Source organism: Lepus europaeus, chromosome 4 (assembly GCF_033115175.1).
Source record: "Lepus europaeus isolate LE1 chromosome 4, mLepTim1.pri, whole genome shotgun sequence".
NCBI lineage: Eukaryota > Metazoa > Chordata > Mammalia > Lagomorpha > Leporidae > Lepus > Lepus europaeus.
The window spans coordinates 165,373,228-165,394,419 of NC_084830.1; the positions used below are offsets into that span (position 1 = coordinate 165,373,228).

A 21,192-nucleotide genomic window follows, 5' to 3' on the forward strand; every position below is an offset into this window, starting at 1 on the left:
ACATCTTCCCCAGACTTCTCATCACCAGTTTTCCAGTGGTATCCCTTGCAAGCTCCCCATCCACCAAACCACTGGCCACAACCTATGAACTGGTAAAGAGTTGCACTCAATCTTATCTTAAATATATTTATTACATATTAAAATAGCTACAAAGGCACAGAAAATAAATAATTTGTCATTTTTGACAAAGTTGGCTAATTTCTATGGACATATTTCTGACAGGATGAATTTTCTAGAATTACAAGATTTCTGTTAACTTCTTCTACACATTGACATCACAAGGGAGCACTAGACTTAGGCAAAACTTGTATACAAATAAGTTAGCTGAAACGCACTATCAATTGAGGCCTGTCAATCACCAAAAGGTCAGAATATTATAACCAAATAGAAAAATGCATCGTGGATATTCTCAGTGAAGGCTTTTGTGTATACACTTTTGGGAAGTTGGTGTATCATTTAAAAATTCCTTTAAAGGGGCCAGTGCTGCGGCGCAGCAGGTTAAAGCCTTGGCCTACAGCACCAGCATCCCATATGGGCACCAGTTCGAGTCCCAGCTGCTCCACTTTTGATCCAGCTCTCTGCTATGGCCTGGGAAAGCAGCAGAAGATGGTCCAAGTCCTTGGGTCCCTGCACCTGCATGGGAGACCCAGAAGAAGCTCCTGGCTCCTGGCTTTGGATCAGCTTATCTCTGGCCATTGCGGTCATTTCAGGAGTGAACCAGTGGATGGAAGGCCTCTTTCTTTCTCTCTCTCTCTCTCTCTCTCTCTGGCTCTATCTTTCTCTATAACTCTTACAAATAAATAAAAATAAATAAAATAAATCTTTTTTAAAAATTCCTTTAAGAATAAAAAGGTTAAATTAGCTAGTCTATTGTGAACAAAACTTTAAGCAAAAATTTATTTCCTTTTTTTTAACTAATCTTTGAACAGAACCCTTCAATTTACTATTGGACAGAAAGGCAAAGATAGGCAACTGTTTCATTGCTTTTTCTTGTGACACTTTCAGTTCCTCCTCTCAAAAAATCCAGTATTAAAAACTACTGGTTCTTACTTATTACCATAAGTTTGTAAGTAAGACTTTCCAGTACACAGAAAGAAGCAAAAGTGACGTATCAGGATAACAAAGGGTCTGGTCACTGGTCTTATATTTTTGAAGTTTACTGAGAAGGTTACACCTCAAAAAGGAACCACATCACTGGAGACATTGGTGTTTGAAATTTGGACAGCAGAGTTGGAAGCGAAGACTCTAGAACATACATTTGTGCATCCTTATTGTCCTCAGAAGGTTTTTCAACATCTCTGTGTCCCAAACATCACAAGCAAAAACAGGGACGCCACAACTGAGGAGCTGCCCAAAGTGATCTAATAAAACTATGTAACTTATAAACTCTGGCCAGAAATGAACATGTCAGGAGCTGCTGAGGGTGAAGAACAGTCCCAAGGCTGCCACTCTGCCTCGCCTGCGTTGCTGGGGGATGACGAGGCAGTGCGTGCGCTCTAGTGTGGCAGCACAGTTTCGTAATCATGCTCAGTGGTGTAGGAAGAGGGCCCAGCAACAGAAGTCCTCAGCAGGGCGTAGTCGGTTTCTGACCCCTCTCTCAACACCCTCACTCTCCTTGTGGCGTCTACGTTCTCATAGCCATCATCATTGGAGTTCAGTGAGGACCTCCGGTGGCGGGCGTGATTAATGATGCTGTAGCACACTTCATCAGATCCACTGCCATTCTCACGCTCCTACCACACACAGGGAGAAAAGAAATCAAGGACCCAAGATCATCAAAACCAAACTCAGTGCCCACCCTCCACTCTCCCTGGACACCTGATGGTGATATCTCTGGTATTTCAAATAAATAAATAAATTTTTTTTTAAAAGGCCTTGTCCAAGCCCTAGTGACTTAAGACCTCATTATAAGGGGCAAGCACTGTGGCTCAGCGGGTTAAAGCCCCACCCTGCAGCGCCGGAATCCCATACTGGCACCAGTTTGAATCCTGGCTGCTCCATTTACAATCCGCCTCTCTGCTGTGGCCTGAGAAAGCAGTAGAAGCCCCAAGACTTGGGCCCAAGTTCTCCCACCCATGTGGGAGGCCCAGAGGAAGCTCTTGGCTCCTGGCTTTTGACTGGTGCAGCTCTGGCCGTTGCAGCCAACTGGGGAGTGAACCAGCAGATGGAAGACCTCTCTCTCTCTGCGTAACTCTGACTTTCAAATAAACAAATCTTTAAAAAAAAAAAAAGCATAAAATCACCTATATTGTGATATATTCAGACAAATGGAATGAAGAAATTGTTTTTCTGTTTCTTTGTTTTTTTGCTTTGTTCTTACTTTTGTCTAATTACCTGATTAGAAGTAGATGGAATTTCTTGCCCTGTAGGATAAAAAATAAAAGGAAAGCAACTTGAGACCTCTGGATCATCACAGGTTGAAGAGGATGAAAAGGAGCAGAGGCAGTGATGACGCTGCAGAGAGGTGATTACCTAAGCTGTGGCCACTCACACCTGCCACCTTCCGCCATGTGCTGAGGGTGCCTGTGGCCAAGCTGACCCCAAGTCTGCTGGACACACCGGAGCTCGGAATTTAGTTGTAAAATATAGCATCACAAATGGTGACAATGGAGTGTGGGAAGAAGGAAAGAAGAAATGCTGCTGTAAATGTGAGATAAATTCTATAAAATATCACCAAAAATTATAAGTTTTAAAGATGCAGTCACTGCAGGGAAAGCTGCAGAACAAGAGTAATTTTTCAAATTCCACACAAATTCGGATCGATTGCATTGTGACTTCGGAAGCAATGTGGAATCCACTCCACAGCCTGTGCTCAGGGGCGTGCCCACTATTCACAGGAAGCTGGGGCAGATGGGATACTGCACCCACACCTGCACCTGCAGAGGCTGCCCAGGCACTAATGCCTTGGAATCTGAATCGAGCACCACAGGACCCATCTGACCTTGCCAAGAGCCTGTTGGCTGGTCCTCACACACGGGTGCACACATACACACCACACTCCTGAACACACTCACATGCACACCCCCTATATCACACCTGTGTGCATGCAACACACACACCCCACATATATACCACACACCTGCGCACACATATACCACACACATGCAACCCACATACACCACACACCCTGTACACACATACCACACACCCACACATGCAGTAACCATGCATGGTAACCAATATGCTAATCAAATTTGATGCAGTAATCATTATATAATACATACATCAGTCCATCACATTGTAGCCTTAACTAGGTATTATTTCTATTTGACAATTACAGTTAATGAACTGGAATAAAGGAAAAAAGAAAAAACAAGGTGTTTCCCCTAGGTATACCCATTCTCAGGTACTGAACATACTTATTCATTATCTACTTTGAGCTTTTGCATGATTGCTGCACAAAAATACTGTGGTAAACTGCAAATAATTAAGCAAAAAAAAAAAAATGCACTGGTCACCAACTCATATTCAAATCGGCCCTGCTTTAAAACACCAATGTTGGCCAGCGCCGCGGCTCAATAGGCTAATCCTATGCCTGCGGTGCTGGCACACCAGGTTCTAGTCCCAGTCGGGGTGCCGGATTCTGTCCCGGTTGCCCCTCTTCCAGGCCAGCTCTCTGCTGTGGCCCGGGAGTGCAGTGGAGGATGGCCCAAGTGCTTGGACCCTGCACCGCATGGGAGACCAGGAGAAGCACCTGGCTCCTGTCATCGGATCAGTGTGGTGCACCGGCTGCAGCACGCCCACTGCAGTGGCCATTGGAGGGTGAACCAATGGCAAAGGAAGACCTTTCTCTCTGTCTCTCTCTCACTGTCCACTCTGCTTGTCAAACAAACAAACAGAAAAAAAAAACCAATGTTAAATTAAAATCTGCATTATCTTAGTTAACTGCTTCCCACAGAAGCTTATCAAATGTGAACTGAAATAAATCATAATCAGATATTACTATAATACAGAGAAGGAGATGATCAACCTCACAAGACAGAAAGGACTACACAGTATCTCCCACAATCCTTCAAACAGCAGCAACAGGAACTGATGACATTTGTACTTCCCACAACGAGAAATGGAGCACAGCAGTGACGTACTTCTTTTGTGTTGCCCTTGAATTTCTCTTTCAGATGTAGTCACTTCTTGCCTACAAGCAAACACAGTAATGTGGGATAGTTCAGGTTCTCTGACACTAAAACACACATCAAAAACCATTTGGTTAAAAAAAATAAAAATGAAAGAGAGAAAAAAAGAGCATTTGCTCTTTAAATCATCTTACAATTAAAAGTCTGCTTGCTCTAGCCTTTCTGAAAAACCACAAAAATCTAGGAGAAGAATGAAAGGTATAGAATAAAACTACATGCTTATATCATGAAATTGAGGAATTACGAGGTTATCAGAGCACCTAGATCTCCAGGCAGATGGAGGACACATAGAGGACACGACGCTGTCATAATACTAAGATATCAGACTGCCTCTATGTTACCACATGCGAGGAGGACACAGGATGACAGGCTTATCATGAAGCACTCAAGCAGCCAACAGTTTGATGTCCAACTTTTTCAGTTTGTAGAATTATGAAATAATAAATTTCTGTCAGGTAAGCCAATGTGCAGTACTTTAGAAAACTCTACAACTAAAGCAGCCTGCTATGCAGAAATGGGACCAGACCAGACCAAAGAATCAGGTCAGTGTGTCTGCCAGTTAGTTCCCTGTCCACCTTGACCTCCTGCCACATGGACCCTCCTGTTTCAGAAACTGACTTTAGGCACTGGCATCCCATATGTGTGCTGGTTCATGTCCCAGCTGCTCCTCTTCTGATCCAGCTCTCTACTTCATTTTCAGAGTGAACTAGTAGATGGAAACTTCTCTCTCTGTCTCTCCCTCTCTCTGTCTGTAACTCTACCTCTCAAACAAACAAATCTTTTTAAAAAATAAGTAAACCACTCTCCCTCACTTCAGAGGCAGCCAGCCAAAGGACGGCATGATAAAGATTAAAACCCACAAATACTACTGCCATGAATTGTTACACACCAAAATATTTGATTGATATTAACCAACAAAAAAGAAAACATAAAAGGTAATGCAAACAAACTGTAGGTAAATTAGTCATCTAATGACAGGCTGGAAAATTAAGAAGAGACTATCTGAAATGCACTGTTAAATGTTCTCTAACTCATACACTTCCAATTACAATGTTTGGCAAAAGCTTACATAGCATGCTTTCAAAATCTGTGACCATCATAAACATCATGGTATTTCCTGAGCACTAAGCCAGCCAGGCACGCACTGACCACAATCTAAGGTTAAGGCTATTCTACAAAAGAAGAAATCAAAATCTAGAGAATGTAAAAAGCTTGTCTCGATGAAGACTAATAGAACCTACAAAGCAGAAATAACACAGACCACACAGATCCTCATGACAAATAAAATCAGAATTACATTTAGGATTGTAAAATAATGTTTGAAATTAAAAAATACCTATACCCAAGAAAAAAATAAAAGCAAGTTTGAAAATATCAAATAATAATAGATTTGCTGTAACAAAAGATACAATGCAGAAAAAAATATGGAGAAGGAACTTTATACTTCTATATGCTGCCATTCCTAGGCAATAAAACTTGAAAATCCAAAAAAATGAGTTTTGAACACAAACAAATAAAATTTTAAAAGCTAGAAAAAGAAAAACTAAGGATGTAATAAAGATAAAAGCATACCATGACATCCTGGAAAAAAGCAAAACGGAAATCAACTCAGTGGTCAGCAGGGGCTGCTGGGGAGGGAGGGAGGGTGGTGGACACAGTCCATATCTCCACTGTGCTGGTGGTTACATCACTGTCAGTGTTTATACAAACTTACCACATGGTGTATGTAAAATGGTAAATTATATCTATATCTCTATAAACCTGCATTGTAAGTTAAATATCTTGAAAGAACTCATCTGTCCTTTCTGTAAATATGTTTAAAGTTATGAACTGAATGATATTCTGGTAAAAATGATACTACACTTGATCTTAGCCAAAAGGCCGAGAAGCGATTTTTCTGGTAAAAATGAAATAACCAAATCTGACTCGGGAAGATGTTCAGATTGTAACTCTATTCAAAAAGTCTCACCCATGGGGCCAGCACTGTGGCATAGCACCACATGGACGTTGGTTCAAGTCCCGGCTGCTCCACTTCCAATCCAGCTCTCTGCTATGGCCTGGGAAAGCAGTTGAAGATGGCCCAAGTGCTTGGGCCCCTACATGGGAGACCTAGAAGAGGCTCCTGGCTCCTGGCTTCAGATTGGTGTAGCCCTGGCCGTTGTGGCCACCTGGGGAGTAAATCAGCAGGTCGAAGACTTCCTCTCCCTTTCCCTCCTCTCTGCCTTTCAAAGAAATAAATCTTTAAAAAAAAAACAACAACAAAAAAAAAAAAACCAAGCTTCATCCTGTGAAATTAGCCAGCTGGATAGCCAACCTCCATTCCACTCCTGGAAGCTACGCAAATGTAACTGCAGTGACCAGGACACACAGTTCAGCTCCTCCTCACCAAGCCGACTGCTGAGGGGCCACCGGGCTCACTCACAGAATTCCCTTCAATACTTAATGCTCTTCATCTGGCTGTTGTCTGTTTGTGATTAAGACTTGCTGGCACTTGAAAATGTTGACATGCTCACTTCCTTGAACAGGAAGGAACTGGAGAACAGCATTTAGCGCCAGCCTCATTTTATACACAATGAAGCAAACACTAGGTTTCAGTGCCTAAGTCAAACGCTCACATCCAGTGCCTGGCTGAGGTGGCACTGACAGAACCAACCTCTCAGCATCAGCCTGAGCAGAACCCTGGATCAACAACGGTGCCATCCTCACTGTCTCCTCTCCAGCTACAAGCCCTCCACCATCCCTGAGGAGGGTCAGCATGGCCTCAGCCCTCCCCTTCATGCAAAGTGCCAGGGAATCATTTTCCAGGTGGCTGATGTGGAAACCAACCACACCCAGCCCTGCCCTTTCCTACTACAGAAGAGAAGGCCATCCTAGAGACAGAAACCCAGAGCTGGAGATGAAGTGATTAGCAAAGAGGGAGGCAATGCTATGAAAAACCTGTGGCTGGCAGTCACAGCAGGGTGTCTCTGTCCATCTAAGGCCAGGCAAGATATCAACGTCCAGATATCTATTTTCCACCCCTGTGGTCAGTGTCTCAAAGAGGCTGTGGTCGGGAAAGGGAGATGGATGACACAGGTTACGACAGCACATCTAGAGTTATAGGTGGAGATAAAGCCACAGCAGATGTTAGCAGGGTGGTGCCCAGAAGTGCAGCTCCCCACAGTCTAGGCATGTGCCTCAAAAGCCAGCACATCCAGGAGAGTGTCAGTCAGCCTTAGGTTGGAGAGCAGGATGGAGGGCAGGAGGATGGAGAGCAGGACGAGGGCAGGGGTGATGGAGAGGAGGACGGAGGGCAGGGGGGTGGAGAGCAGCACGGGGGCAGGTGGATCGAGAGCAGGACAGAGGGCAGGGGGTGGAGAGCAGGACAGAGGGCAGGGGGTGAAAGGAGGATGGAGGGCAGGGGGGTGGAGAGCAGGACAGAGGGCAAGGGGGTTTGAGAGGAGGATGGAGGGCAAGGGGGATGGAGAGGAGGAGGGAGGGCAGGGGGATGGAGAGCAGGATGGAGGAAAGAAAGGAGGTGAGGGGGAGACTGTGCAGTGGAACAGCAGCACATGCCAGTGCCCTGAGGTGAGGCTGGAAGAGCATGAACAGCAAGCAAAGGCCTGGCAACACTGCACGAGGTGGGGAACGGCTCAGGGAGCTGTGTGGGAGCAAGTGCAGGCGGCACTGCAGACCCTGGTGCGGAGTCTGCCGTGGAGAGCACAGAGTGGTGTCAAGGAAGGAAAAGGCATGACTGGACCTGGGTGTTCCACAGATCACTCTGCCACTCTAGAGGAACAGGGTGGAAGTGTGGTGTGTGCACAGACAACCAAAAGCAAACATCCTTCATTCCAGCTTCTCACGCCCACCTGCTTTACATAAGAAACAAAACAGGCACATGTGGGGTCTGCTTCTCTGGTTCAGGCAGCCGCCATCTAAGCTGCCGCCAATTCACTGAAAGGATCCCCAAAGAGGCCATCCTGCCTGTGGGACAGAGACCGTGGACTCGAATCTGGGAGACGACCAATGGCCTCTTACCTTGTCACGCCTGGGCTTGCCTTCCTGCACTTCTTCCGGCTCCTTCCCAGGCAGCTAGATGGAAACAGGGGAAAGAGAGCTTGTTGCCCCAGATTGTCCCACCCCCTTCTCCAGCTTCACCGACTGCTGCCATCGAGCGCACAGCTTCCTTCTGCCAAGCGTCTCTTTCCTGCCCGTCAACAGGCACAGACACAGAACACATCTCAGAACTCGAGTGGAGACCAGGCTTATGCTGTCCTGGACAACATGCCTACATTCTAACCACTGAGTCCCTGTCTGTATTTAATCACAGGTGGCTCAAGATGAGGATTGATCCTAATCAGCAAAGCAAACTCCCTGACTCTCCAGAAAAGGTAAGAGGTCCAGAAGAGCAATCCAGGAGGCTCAGCTTCTCCACCGACCCCAGCAGGAGCGGCAGCGTGTGTGCCCTCAGCCCTGGCAGTGGAGCCACAGCAAGCACCTCTGGAGCCTGCTGGAGTGGCCATCATTATCCACTCCTGGAGAAGCTGACCTTTGGCGTGTTACTCCTATCATTGTTATCATCTTTGTGATACTTAAGCAAACACTAAATGATGAAATTAACTCAGAGCAGCCGGGTGATTTGCACGGTTAACACAGCAGATAGACCAAAGCATGTGATTCAAAAGTTATGAGAAGAGGGGCTGGCACTGTGGCGTAGCAGGTAAAGCAGCTGCCTGCAACACCAGTATCCCATGTGCGCACCGGTTGTTGTCCCAGCTGCTCCACTTGCGATCCAGCTCCCTGCTAATGTGCCTGGGAAAGCAGCTGAAGATGGTTCAAGTGTTTGAGTCCTTGCACCCATGTGGGAGACCCAGATGAAGCTCCTGGCTCCTGGCTTCAGGCTGGCCCAGCCCTGGTGGCTGAGGCCATTTGGAGAGTTAACCAGGAGACAGAAGATTCTCTGTGTCTCTCCCTCTCTCTCTGTACCTCTTTCAAATAAAATAAATAAATCTTTTTCAAAAAAGTTATGAGTAGAAATAAATGTCATATTAGAAAAGAATATTATCAGTACAATGGCACAAGTCTATTAAGACGAATTAAGGAAAAAGGGAAGAGGACTAAAAATAAAATGAAAACAGATAATTTAGAATTCAGATCTACAGACATGAGACAAATATGAAAATGTATATATAATAAACATGACAGCTTAAAATGAATAATATCCTGGTGGGAAAATATGTAAATATTGATACATGAACACTCTCAATAATTCAAAAAATCCTACCTCACATGGTTGCATATATAATTTTACCAAATTTCAAGTGACACCTAGTCCCTAGAAAAATGCAAAATAATGCCAAATTCCTTAAATGAGATTCATATATTTTCACTCCAAAATTAAATAAATACAGAGAAAAAAATCACAGGCCCAATTCACCCAGGAAAATGGATGCAATAATCACCAACAACACATAAATTAATTAAATCTAAAAGGACAGTAAATATAATACACATAACAATTAAGTGGCTTTTCTCCCAGAAACTTCAGGATGGATCATAAGGGGAAAAATCCTGTTAACATAATTAATCACCTTAGAAATCTATGAAGACAGGCAGGAGGTTATTTCAGTAGTTTGAAAACTTAATTTGATACTATTTAGCCCCATTACTAAAAATTCTTATAAAACTTGTTATAAAATATATTTTGATAAAGGCAATATACCAAAAATTATATAACAAAGTTAATGGAAAAATTTTAGAGAAAAATCCAATAAAGTTAGTTGCAAGCAAGGAAACCTAAGAATACTGACATTCTTAAACATAATAATAATATAAACAAGAAAAAAGCATGAGAACTGAAAGAAATGACAAAGGATAGAAAATTCTTTAATTTTGTAGATGATATAACTAAATACAAAACACAGTAGAATTAACCATTAAAGGCTGGCGCTGCGGCTCAATAGGCTAATCCTCCACCTGCGGTGCTGGCACACCGGGTTCTAGTCCCGGCCAGGGTGCCGGATTCTATCCCGGTCACTCCTCTTCCTGTCCAGCGCTCTGCTCTGGCCCGAGAGTGCAGTGGAGGATAGCCCAAGTCCTTAGGCCCTGCACCCGCATGGGAGACCAGGAGAAGCACCTGGCTCCGGGCTTCGGATCAGCGAGGTGCGCCGGCCACAGCACACTGGCCGCAGTGGCCATTGGGGGATGAACCAAAGGAAAAAGGAAGACCTTCCTCTCTGTCTCTCTCTCTCTCACTGTCCACTCTGCCTGTCAAAAAAAAAAAAAAAAAGAATTAACCATTAAAAGAAATGACAAATTCAGCAAGGCTGGTAGAGAGTACAATTATCTTACAACTTTCAATAATATTCTAGCAATAGCAGACTTTGGGGGGGGGGGGCATAGATGTGTTGCTGTGTATACTATCTATGAAAGAACAACCAAAACTTTAAAGCCCCAACAGAACACACCGAAGGTGTGGGTAAACACAGTCCCAGACCACTGTTTGACTGGACTAATAGGTCTGCAGGCACAGCACATAGACTTTGAATTAAACTCATCAGAAGTCAAGTGGAACTTTCCGTAAAATCTGTTTACAGTTTTACATGAACATGAGAGGATAAAGTCCTCAGAGAGCTGAATCAGTGTTGAGATGAAGAATCATCTCAGCAGTGCCTCATGGAGAGCAGTGGAAAGCACTCTGCCTGGCGTTTACAGTGTGATTCCCAGCCACGCCCTCCTCCCCCCGCCTCTGCAGCACCCCCACTCACACATCTGCTGGAGCCCACCATCGACGGCCAAAGCTGAGAAAGGCAGGGGACGTCCTGGGAATAATGTGAGAGTTCACTGTGTAAGCCACACGTGGGTCTCTTCACAGCAGAGGTGACCTTGACAAGTTTTAACTCTCTCAGCTTTAATTATCTCGGCTCTGTAATTTCTATGTTCTTAAAGGTACAACAAAGCATTAAGTACAATGGTTTTTCAGGGGCCTGTCCTTTTTAAAATCTGCTCCTGCAGCCACTTCCCCTGGATGCTTCATTTTTTTCTTTAAGCCAAGACCATAGCTTCACGCAGCTTTCCACAAATGACAGTTACCCTATCAGCAGAGAAACACCAATCACCACAGCACGTGATTTAACTCAACTTTGATCACAGCGGTGTCACTTCTCCATTGACTCTCGAGTCACCCTCACTCTAAATTCCCATGGCCCTTCTCCACCCACTGCCCTCCAGGCTCCTTAAGAAATAGAAATCTACTGAAAACCCAGAGGACAAAGTCGGAAACAGCAAAGCTGGTGGCATGGGCGGGCAGGGTGTGATTCATCTGTCCCCTGACAACACCTGTCCAGTGGGCTTGGGTGAGCAGTAAAGTCTGCAATTAAGGGAGAACTGGCCCAGTGGACCAAGTGGCATTAGGTGATGCGAGGAGGACAGAAATTGGAGTGGGAGCACTCGGAAGAACCAGCTATGGGGCGTGGAGTGGGCAACTTGCAGTCCTGCCCTGCCCTCTGCCCTCCCCACACCACTGCACACCATGCTCACACCTGGCCCAGGGGCTGTCTCTAAGCTTCCTGTTTCTGGAAGCAAACCCCACACATCTACCCTGCTGCAGCAATGGCAGCATCCCCCCAAAACCCAGGATGAGATCCCAGTGCCACTGGCTGTACTGGAAATGGGGCCTGCAGGAGATGAGTCTTGAGTGAGGCTTCTACTGCCCGGGGTTCCCTGGGGCAGAAACTGCTTGATTGTAAACCTGAGTTCTGTCACACGTGAACCCTCCCATCCCTTCTCTCTCTGCCACGTTACGATGTAGCAAGACCTGGCTCCGAGCTCTTGGGCTTCCAGGCCTCCAGCCTGAGAACTGGGTAATTATAAATTACCCAGTCCAGGATAGCTGAAGCAGCAAGTGGACCAGGGCCTGGTCACTCTGTCTCTGCACTGCCCCTCACACCTCCGCCTGGGCTGCAAGCCCTCCTCAGCTGCCTGCAGTCTGTAGGACTCACCACGGTGCGAGTATATTGTTCATGGGGTGGTTACCCTTCCTGCTGGAATAAGCTCCACGGGGTGGAATTCTGCCACCTGTTCTCACGGGCACTTGCCTTGCATGTGAATGCACAGCCTTCTAAATGATGATTCCTGAGAATGACTCGTGGAAGCAATGCTGAAAACGAATTGGTTACACAGCAGCTAGCACGGACTAGTCACCTGCTGTCTCCCCTGACATCTATCCATTGGTCCACTTATTCCTCACAATCACCTCCAGGCTCCATCAATCTTGTTCTCTCTTTGGACATGGGGCAGTGAGGCAGGTTTATGGAGGTGCAGGGACAGGGCCCAGTATAAGCCCTGAGCCATCTCCCCAGACACCACTTCTGCTGCGGGCAGCACCGTGGTAAACATGTGTGTTCAGAAAGGATGCCATCAGCCCGTGACATAGAGAACGCAGGTGCAAAACGCCAGTGCTGGACAGCCAGGGGCAGCATCCACCGCGAGTGGAACTGCAAGGCATGCAGCAAGGCCCCAGGAAGTCAGGCCTGTGGCCGCCAGACCCAGACCCTGGGTCCAGACGTTTATCACTCTGTTCACACGCAGTCTTGATTCTAACGGAGGGAGATGGACACTAAAGCACGAACAGCCAACAGCCAAGGGCAGTGGGTACCTGAGTTTGTGCAGAGACTTACAGGTGGCTTTTCTGGCCTCCCGAGTTCTTAGTTGAACCATCCATGGAGGTGGGCCCCAAGAGCTGGCAACATACACACAAGGTGTCTGTGAGGTGAAGGGTGCTAACCAGCCTGGCTGTGGGAGTCATGTCCACAGTGGACAGGTGCACCTCACTTCACACTGCATACCTCCAGCACATACAGCTTTCATCTGTCAATCATGCCTCAATAAAGCCAGAGACAAAGCTATCCACTGCCTTTCCCTCCAAGCCGCACTGCTGACCTGCCTTCCCAAGTTCAGCAGAGGTTGCCTCCCATGACCAGCTGCCGCGTGTATCCTGACGCAGTGTGTTACCAAGTGGTATCGTCTTTTTCCCAGCTCACAGTAACAGGATCACAGTATCAACCGCCTCACACAGCAGCTGCAGGAAAACCAGGGAAGCTGTCCTGGCAGAATGGCAGCTGCCACAGCCGGCAGCCATGTGCACCAGCACGAGCAGACAGCTCTGTGGCCCCCGACACTGCTGCCCTAGAGAAGGGTCGGGGCAGAGTGGGGAAGACCCTGGGCTGTGCTGGGCTCTGTCACACATGCCAACTGTAGGACCTCTCCTCCTAGTCCTGGCTGCCTGGATTCCAAAATAGATCTGAACCCCAGGTACAGGCTCCTCCGGGGTTGCCATGTAGGAGAGAGAGGGCTGGGAGGCAGAACGAGGAAGTGTCTTCGCCGATTTCAGCAAACCCAGGTACTTTGTCCCTGACTGAAAATGCCTGCAGCCTCTGTGCTGTCATTTTGTGAGTTGAGGGGAAGGCCTGTGGCTGCCTCCAGAGAGGTGACAGCCAGAAGGCAAAGGCCTAAAACCCAGTGCAACTAAAGCGTGAGAGCCCCCAAACTCAGCATGGCAAAGCACATCACTGTGTCCCTGCTCGGGGACGTCAGTGAGAGTGCACGTGCATCAGAGCAGGCAGAGGGCACTCTCCAGGGGCCCCCTCTCTGCACACAGCAGCAGCATCAGGGACTGCGAAGGACACAAAGGCTCCATAAGGCAGTTGCACGTGGACCGTGGTGCTGTTCCACACATGAATGTCTGGACCGCCCACAAAAACCCTTAAAGAACACTGCAAAGATCAGTGCTGGCGGCAGCAGGAAGACACAGCCGTGGACCACAGCATTCCAGAGTGCAGACTGAGACAAGTAAACACGACTGAAAGTGGGCTCTGGAGCAAAGGAGCCGCTGGCCGAGGCAGGGGACGTGCATGGAGGCATCAGCAGTGGTCAGGTTGAGAGGACTGCAACGTCCACACCATGTGTTCATGGCAGAAAGGGCAGAAAGCTGTGCCTGGCTGACACAGCTGAGCTGCAGAGAGGTCAGGCTCTCCACGGCAGCACCTGAGACTCCCTGTTGGACACAGGACACTGAGTTGGAGTCTGGTGCTAAGAAAGATGGCAGACAAAGCCCTAGGGGTAAGAGGACAAGAAGGGAGGGACTGGGGCCTGCGCTGTGGCATAGCGGGTAAAGCCACATCCCATATGGGTGCCAGTTCCAGTCGTGGCTGCTCCACTTCCAATCCAACCCCCTGATAACACTCCTGGAAAGCAACAGAGGATGGCCCAACTGCTTGGGCCCCTGCATCCACATGGGAGACCCAAAAGAAGCTCCTGTCTCCTGGCTTTGGTCTGGCCCAGCCCTGGCTGTGGCAGCCATCTGGAGAGTGAACCAGCTGGGTGGAATCTCTCTCTCCCTCTCTCTCTTAATGAATAAATAAAATAGGGAGTGATTAAAACAGGGTCCTGGAACCTTGAAATCAACACAAGTACGGGTTGGCTGTTGTGGTACAATGGGTTAAGCCTCCACTTGTGATGCCAGCATCTGATTATCAGAGTGCCTTGTTCAAATCCCAGAAGCTCTGCTTCCAATCCAGCTCCCTGCTAATGCGCCTGGAAAGCAGCCAATGATGGTTCAAGTTTTTGAGTCTCTACCACCCATGTAGAAGACCTGGATGGAGCTCCTGGCTCCTGGCTTCAGCCTGGCCCATCCCAGGCTGCTGTAGCCATTCGGGAGGTGAAACAGTGGGTGGAAGAAAGCACTCTCTCTCTCTCATTAATAAATAATTTATATAAAAAATCTAACATAAGTCAGGCTAGTGGAGAGTGAATGTCCCCACTGGAGCACAGGCGCATGAGCAGGGTCTCGCCCTGAGCAGATCTGTGTGGCCTGGGAGGGGTGAGCAGATGGGCACGGGAGGCTGCAGAGCCAATAATCTAAGACTTAGCAAAAGGTCGGAACAGCATTCGTCCTGTTCTACAGTTTATAAAGCCAAGGAAGAATGCAAGATTAAAAAGCACTGGTTACACTCATTTCAGTGCATATTTGGGGATGCATCCTTTTCAAGACCCTGACTGCTCTCCCTCACACTGACCCCCATGCAGCTGATGATTTGGAAGTGAGCCCTACACCCAGTGAGAAAAAAAGAGGGGCAGAGAGATTCAGGAGACCATAGCCCAGGGTTTCTGGATAGAGGGCAGGACACATAGTCAAACTGAATTTCAGATAAACCAGGAGTAGCTTTCTGGTATAAAGATGGCCCACGCAATGACGCACGGCATGAGACACATAGAGATGCAGCCACAGTGGCCACCTCCAGCCCCAAAGTCAGGGGGCACTGTCTCCACGCTCAGCCTTCCTGAAGCTCGGCCTGCCCACCACCTGGACAGGCACCCACTCCCAGCCATGTCCTGGGCTCTGCCCAGAGTCACACTCACCGTTGCTCCCGCAGGAGGTAATTGCCCATCCTCTCCCAGGACCCGGCTGCTCAGCTGCTGTTCGGTTCACTCGGGGCTGTCCTGACCACAGCAACAGCAGGCAAAGTGTGAGCAGCAGGACGCTCCCCTGACCACTGGCTTCTGCCTGCCAACCGCCAGCTGCCAGGGGGCGGGCACTGCAGAGAAGGCAGGAGCCACTCCAGGGGAGGGGACAGAAAGCTGTGTGTGCGCACGCGTGTGCATGTGTGTGAGAGTGCACGCACAGGCAAGTGTACACAGTGTGGGAGAATCAGGCTGAAGGTTTACAGAAGTGTTCGCTCTGCTCCCAAGTAAATTCCAAGATTGTGAGACCCAGCAGGCAGGGCTTGTCCCTCTTCTCAGAAGCCAGAGGCCCCAAACCCCAAGACACTGCATTTTTCCAAACATTCCTTCTTAGGAAAAGAACAAAAAAGAAAAAGGTCTTGCTGTGGTTGTGGCCACAAAATCTGGTCCAGTGTGCCAGTCTTGAAATGCCAAGGAGTCCATGGAAAAGAAGGGAGAACAGGGAGATGAGACCCAAAAACTGCAGGGAGGGTGTGGGTCCCCAGAGAAGGTCCTGCTCTTGTCCCCACACCACAGGGACACATGCAGCCCTGCCCTTGTCCCCACTCCACAGATGCATGCAGCCCTGCCCTTGTCCCCACTCCACAGGGACGCATGCAGCCCCACTCTTGTCCCCACCACAGACGCATGCAGCCCTGCTCTTGTCCCCACTACAGACACATGCAGCCTTGCTCTTGTCCCCACTCCACAGACCCATGCAGCCCTGTTCTTGTCCCCACCACAGACGCATGCAGCCCCACTATTGTCCCCACTACAGACGCATGCAGCCTCGCTCTTGTCCCCACTACAGACACATGCAGCCCTGCTCTTGTCCCCACTCCACAGACACATGCAGCCCCACTATTGTCCCCACTACAGACGCATGCAGCCTCGCTCTTGTCCCCACTACAGACACATGCAGCCCTGCTCTTGTCCCCACCACAGACACATGCAACCCTGCTCTTGTCCCCACTCCACAGGGACGCATGCTGCCTGAAGGACCTGGCCCACCAACTGACTCAACTTCCTGCCTGCACTGCCCACAGCCGCCACAGCTGAAACTGGCCCTGCAGATAAGCTCAAGGACCGGTATCAGTGGCAGATCAGCAGCTGACTGAGCTGTTGGCCTCAGACAAGGAACAGCAGGCAGCTGGGTTTCTGCAGCCTTCAACCAACAGGAAGTCGACTTGCAGAATTCAGAGGCCAAGGCTCATCTATTCCAAATGGTATTCCCAAGGAGGACACCAGGATCCAGGAAATTCAGGTGACTACAAGCCACAGAGTGCAGGTGTTTTCCAGTCATCCCAAAGTTTGGAGTGATTGTTTTATTCATCGATCATACACATGATAAACAGATGTCAGAAGCAGGATTGCCACACACCCCTCTCAGATTTGGGGTCCCCCTAATTCACACTCCAGCAAGACACTTCTCAAAGCTGCACAAACCTTTGCAAATCCTGCAGGGATGACATCAACTGCTGACTCTGGGGTCCACATGCTGCCTCTGGGTGGCACTGTCCTGCCAGTGTGGGCAGCAGCAAGGTCAGCAGGCACTCCTGTGGTGTAGGAAATGCAGGTGCCCAGGATCTGCCTCAGACCTGCAGAACCGGGAACCCAGAATGGAGTCCTCCTGGCCCTGCTACTGTGAAGGCTATCCTCCTCTCAGCTGGTCGCTCACCACTAGACGTGCCAGCACCACACGTGTGGTTCTGGGGGTTTGTGCAGGTGCCTCACACCAACTGCCCCTTATCTGTGGGAGGCATCTCTCCACAGGGAAGCTCTTTTGTTTGGGGTTTCCCTGGTCTATGGAGCAAGGAGTACAGGGTCCATCCTCTGACACAGACATGTTCGTCACCAGGAACTGTCAATTCTCTGTGCTTATCAAATGCTCATATGCTTCGTGTACAAAGCCTAGACATGTAAGCACTTATCCAGCACAGAACCCATGGCATAAAGCAGCCCCTTGTGTGTTCTAATGCATACCTTGACAGTCTGCCCCAGGGACATGTGCCAGCACCCGCTGGTTTAACAACAGCCAGAAAGAGCATCCTCTGCACGTGTCTTCCCACACCGTCAATGCATTTCAAACACTGCTTTTACTTTGTTCTCCATCCTTATTAAGGTGTACTTAATGCACCAAAAAATGGAGCATAATTAATGTGTACAACCTGATGAGTATGGACCTTTGCATGCATTTCACATGACCAAGGGATGAGTCACTGCATCACCCATCACTACATGTGAGATCTGTCCTCTTAACAGATTATTAAGTGAACGTTGCCTTAATGTTAACTTGGACACTGTATCATGATAATCAAGAGATGGAAAAGGCAACTGATTGGATGAGAGAAAATATAAACGATTGGGCCAGTGCTGTGGCATAGCAGGTAAAGCTGATGCCTGCAGTGCCAGCATCCCATATGGGCACCGGTTCAAGTCCCAGCTGCTCCACTTCTGATCCAGCTCTCTGCTATAGCCTGGGAAAGCAGTAGAAGATGGCCCATGTCCTTGGGGTCCTGCACCCATGTGGGAGACCTGGAAGAAGTTCCCAGCTCCTGCTGGGACCAGCCCAGCTCCAGCCATTACACGCATTTGGGGAGTGAACCAGAAGACCTCTCTCTCTCTGCCTCTCTAACTCTACCTTTCAAATAAATAAATAAATCTTTTAAAAATATATAACTGATTAATTTCCAAAATACATGAGAAACTCAGAACTATTAGCTTAATTAATTAGTTAATAACAGTTTAAAATGGGCAAAGGACATCTCAATCAAAAATGTGCAAGTGTAAGGGCTTCCAAGATGGCAGAGTATGGAGGCAGCTTACTACTCTAGTCTAGGAGAAGATAGTTTTTAAAAAAAGTGGAGAGAGTACAGTCTCAGGGAAGAGTTAGGGAGAAAACAAGAGGAAACTCCACACAAATTAGAGGGACACAGTGGACCTAGGTGGAGGGTGTAGACATACTCAGGACCCCAGCAGCTGAGACCCTACACAGCAGTGTTGGAAAATGAGGTTAGACCAGACTGCAGCAGCCCAAGCCACTGGCAATCAAGCTGCAGGAAGAGCCTAGAGGCAACCCGACTTGGATCCCCATGGGGGATAGTGTACCTGCCAAACTAGAGGAGCAAAAAATAAAAAGGTGGGACACATTTCTCTCTCCCCAATCACCTTGCAATGGCATCCAATAACAAGCCAATAGAGCGGGTGCCATTTTAGACATATGTAACAGCTGCATCAGCTTGTATCCATGCCCCAAAACCAGCCAAGACTCCTGACTCCAGAGGGGAGAACTAACAGGGGGCTGGGAGCTCATGACTGTGGGAAGCTTGTGTGCCAGGACTGTGAAAAAACTGAGGCTGTGTGGGAGGGCTCATGGTGTCGCTGGAACTTTGGGCAACCACTATGGGAGGCTCCACATGCTCAGGGCTTCCTGGTTACCTGGGGAGGGACATTGCTGAGGAATCTGAGCTTTCACTGAGGACTTCACAGATCTTTTGTGTGGTCCTTGTGGTAGAGCGGACATATATTATACCCTCTAGGGTTAGCGCTCAGGCATTGGTCTCCTTTGAGAGGAGCTCAGTGAACAGAATAAACTTCCCCTCTGATAAAAAAGAAAAAAGAGGAGATTTACCACATCAAACCTGGGAGTGTCACCTCAGACACACCTTTCACCCTAGAGAACTGAACAGAGCTCCCTGGACACACTCACCACACACCTCTAGATATTCACAGAAAGAAGGCATTCTAATAATCCAATCAGACATAGTACAAAGATAAAAAGCTGCCACAATGAAAAAACAAAGGAGAAACCAATGAATATCTCCACAAATGCTGAATAATAAACACAGCAATTCAAGAAACAAGAGTAAGGAAGACAACATGACACCCCCAAAATAACTCAATACTAGCTTGTGAAGATGATGAGATTGAAAAAATGCCAGAAATGGAATACAAAGAATTGATCAGAAGATTACATAGAATTAATCAGAAGCAAATGCATGAACTACTGAAATCAATACATGACATGAAACAAAATTTCTCTGATGAAATTAAGATCTTAAAAAGAAATCAAAATGAAATGAATAATTCTACAGAACAAATAAAATTGTAGTGGAGAGCCCTAACAACAGAATCAATGAAGGAGAAGAAAGAATATCTGACCTGGAAGACAGAGCACAGGAAATTACAGTCATACCAAAAACAAGAAGAGGGAATCAGAAAACTGAAAACACTGTAGGTAATCTAGAGGACACTATCCAATGACCCAACACATGGGTCCTAGGACTTCCTGAAGGCATGGAAAAAGAGAGGGATTAGAAGGCCTTTTTAGTGAAATAATAACAGAAAACTTCCCTAATTTGGAGAAAAAAAGGGGCATCCAAGTACTGGAAGCACAAAGAACTCCTAATAGACATGACCAGAAAAGATCTTCACCAAGACACATTGTAATAAAATTCATCATAGTAAACATAAAGATTCTAAAATATACACAAGGTAAACACTAGATTACTTTCAGAGGATCTCCAAGTAGACGCACAGTGGACTTACAGAAACTCTACAGGCTAGGAGAGAATAGCGAGATATAGTCCATGTTTTAAGAGAAAAAAATTGTCAACTCGGAATACTGTACCCTGTAAAATAAAGCTCTCACTTATGAATGAAGGTGAAATAAAGACCTTCCATAACAAACAGAAACTGAAAGAATTTGTCACTACTCATCCAGCCCTGCAAAAGATACTTAAGAATGTGCTACATACAGAAACACAGAAACATGGTCATCAATATGAAAGAAGGTGAAGGAAGAAAATCTTTTATTAAAAGTACAAAAGAAATCCAAAGTAAAAAAATAGGAATATTTATGGAAAAATGGCAGGCAAAGTTGTTATTTATCAATAGTCACCTTGAATGTAAATGGCCTCAACTCCCCAGTTAAAAGACACAGACTGGTTGAATGGATTAAAAAACAAAACCCATCTATTTGCTGCTTAAAAGAAATACATCTCACCAATAAAGATGCATACAGATGGAAAGTGAAAAAACAGAAAAAGATATTCCATGCCAACAGAAACCAAAAAAGAGCTGGTGTAGCCATCTTAATATCAGACAAAATAAACTTTAACACAAAAACTGTTAAAAGAGACAAAGAAAGGCATTATGTAATGATGAAGGGGTCAGTTCAGCAGGAATATGTGACTATTATAAATTTATATGCAACTTTCTCTAGAATTGTCACATGCTAGGCCATAAGGCAAGTCTCAACAAATTCAAAAAAATCAAAATCATACCATACATCTTCTCAGACCACAATTCAATGAAGCTGGAAATCAGCAATTTGGGAATTTTGAGAACATATGTTTTGAGAACATATGAAAACACATCAAGACTGAACAACATGCATCTGAATGAACAGTGGGTCATAGAAGAAATCAAAAGAGAGATCAAAAAATTTCTGCAAACAAATGAAGATGACAATACAACATATCAAAACTTATGGGATACAGTAAAAGCAGTGTTAAGAGGAAAGTTTATAGCAATTGGTGCCTACATCAAGAAATTGGAAAGGCGCCAAATAAATGAACTA

The 21,192-nt window shown here is 46.9% G+C and overlaps 1 protein-coding gene and 1 pseudogene across 1 annotated transcript; both read right to left on the minus strand.

Moving 5' to 3' along the window:
- Nucleotides 1-1,496: 1,496 nt before the first annotated feature.
- Nucleotides 1,497-15,559, minus strand: GCSAML (germinal center associated signaling and motility like). The gene is made up of 4 exons (XM_062189994.1): nucleotides 15,531-15,559; nucleotides 4,086-4,135; nucleotides 2,335-2,363; nucleotides 1,497-1,733 (listed from the first exon to the last, which is right to left on the minus strand). Exons 1-4 carry the CDS (start codon nucleotides 15,557-15,559, stop codon nucleotides 1,497-1,499), a joined length of 345 nt encoding a protein of 114 aa, XP_062045978.1.
- On the minus strand, nucleotides 5,868-6,026 carry LOC133758999 (U2 spliceosomal RNA; annotated as a pseudogene).
- Nucleotides 15,560-21,192: the final 5,633 nt, after the last annotated feature.

Coding starts and splice junctions, on each gene's coding strand:
- GCSAML (XM_062189994.1), bottom strand. CDS start 15,559: ATGGGCAATTACCTCCTGCGGGAGCAACG. Junction 4,136..15,530: donor TACCTCCTGCGGGAGCAACG/GTGAGTGTGACT, acceptor GTTTGCTTGTAG/GCAAGAAGTGACTACATCTG. Junction 1,734..2,334: donor TTCCATCTACTTCTAATCAG/GTAATTAGACAA, acceptor TGTGTGTGGTAG/GAGCGTGAGAATGGCAGTGG.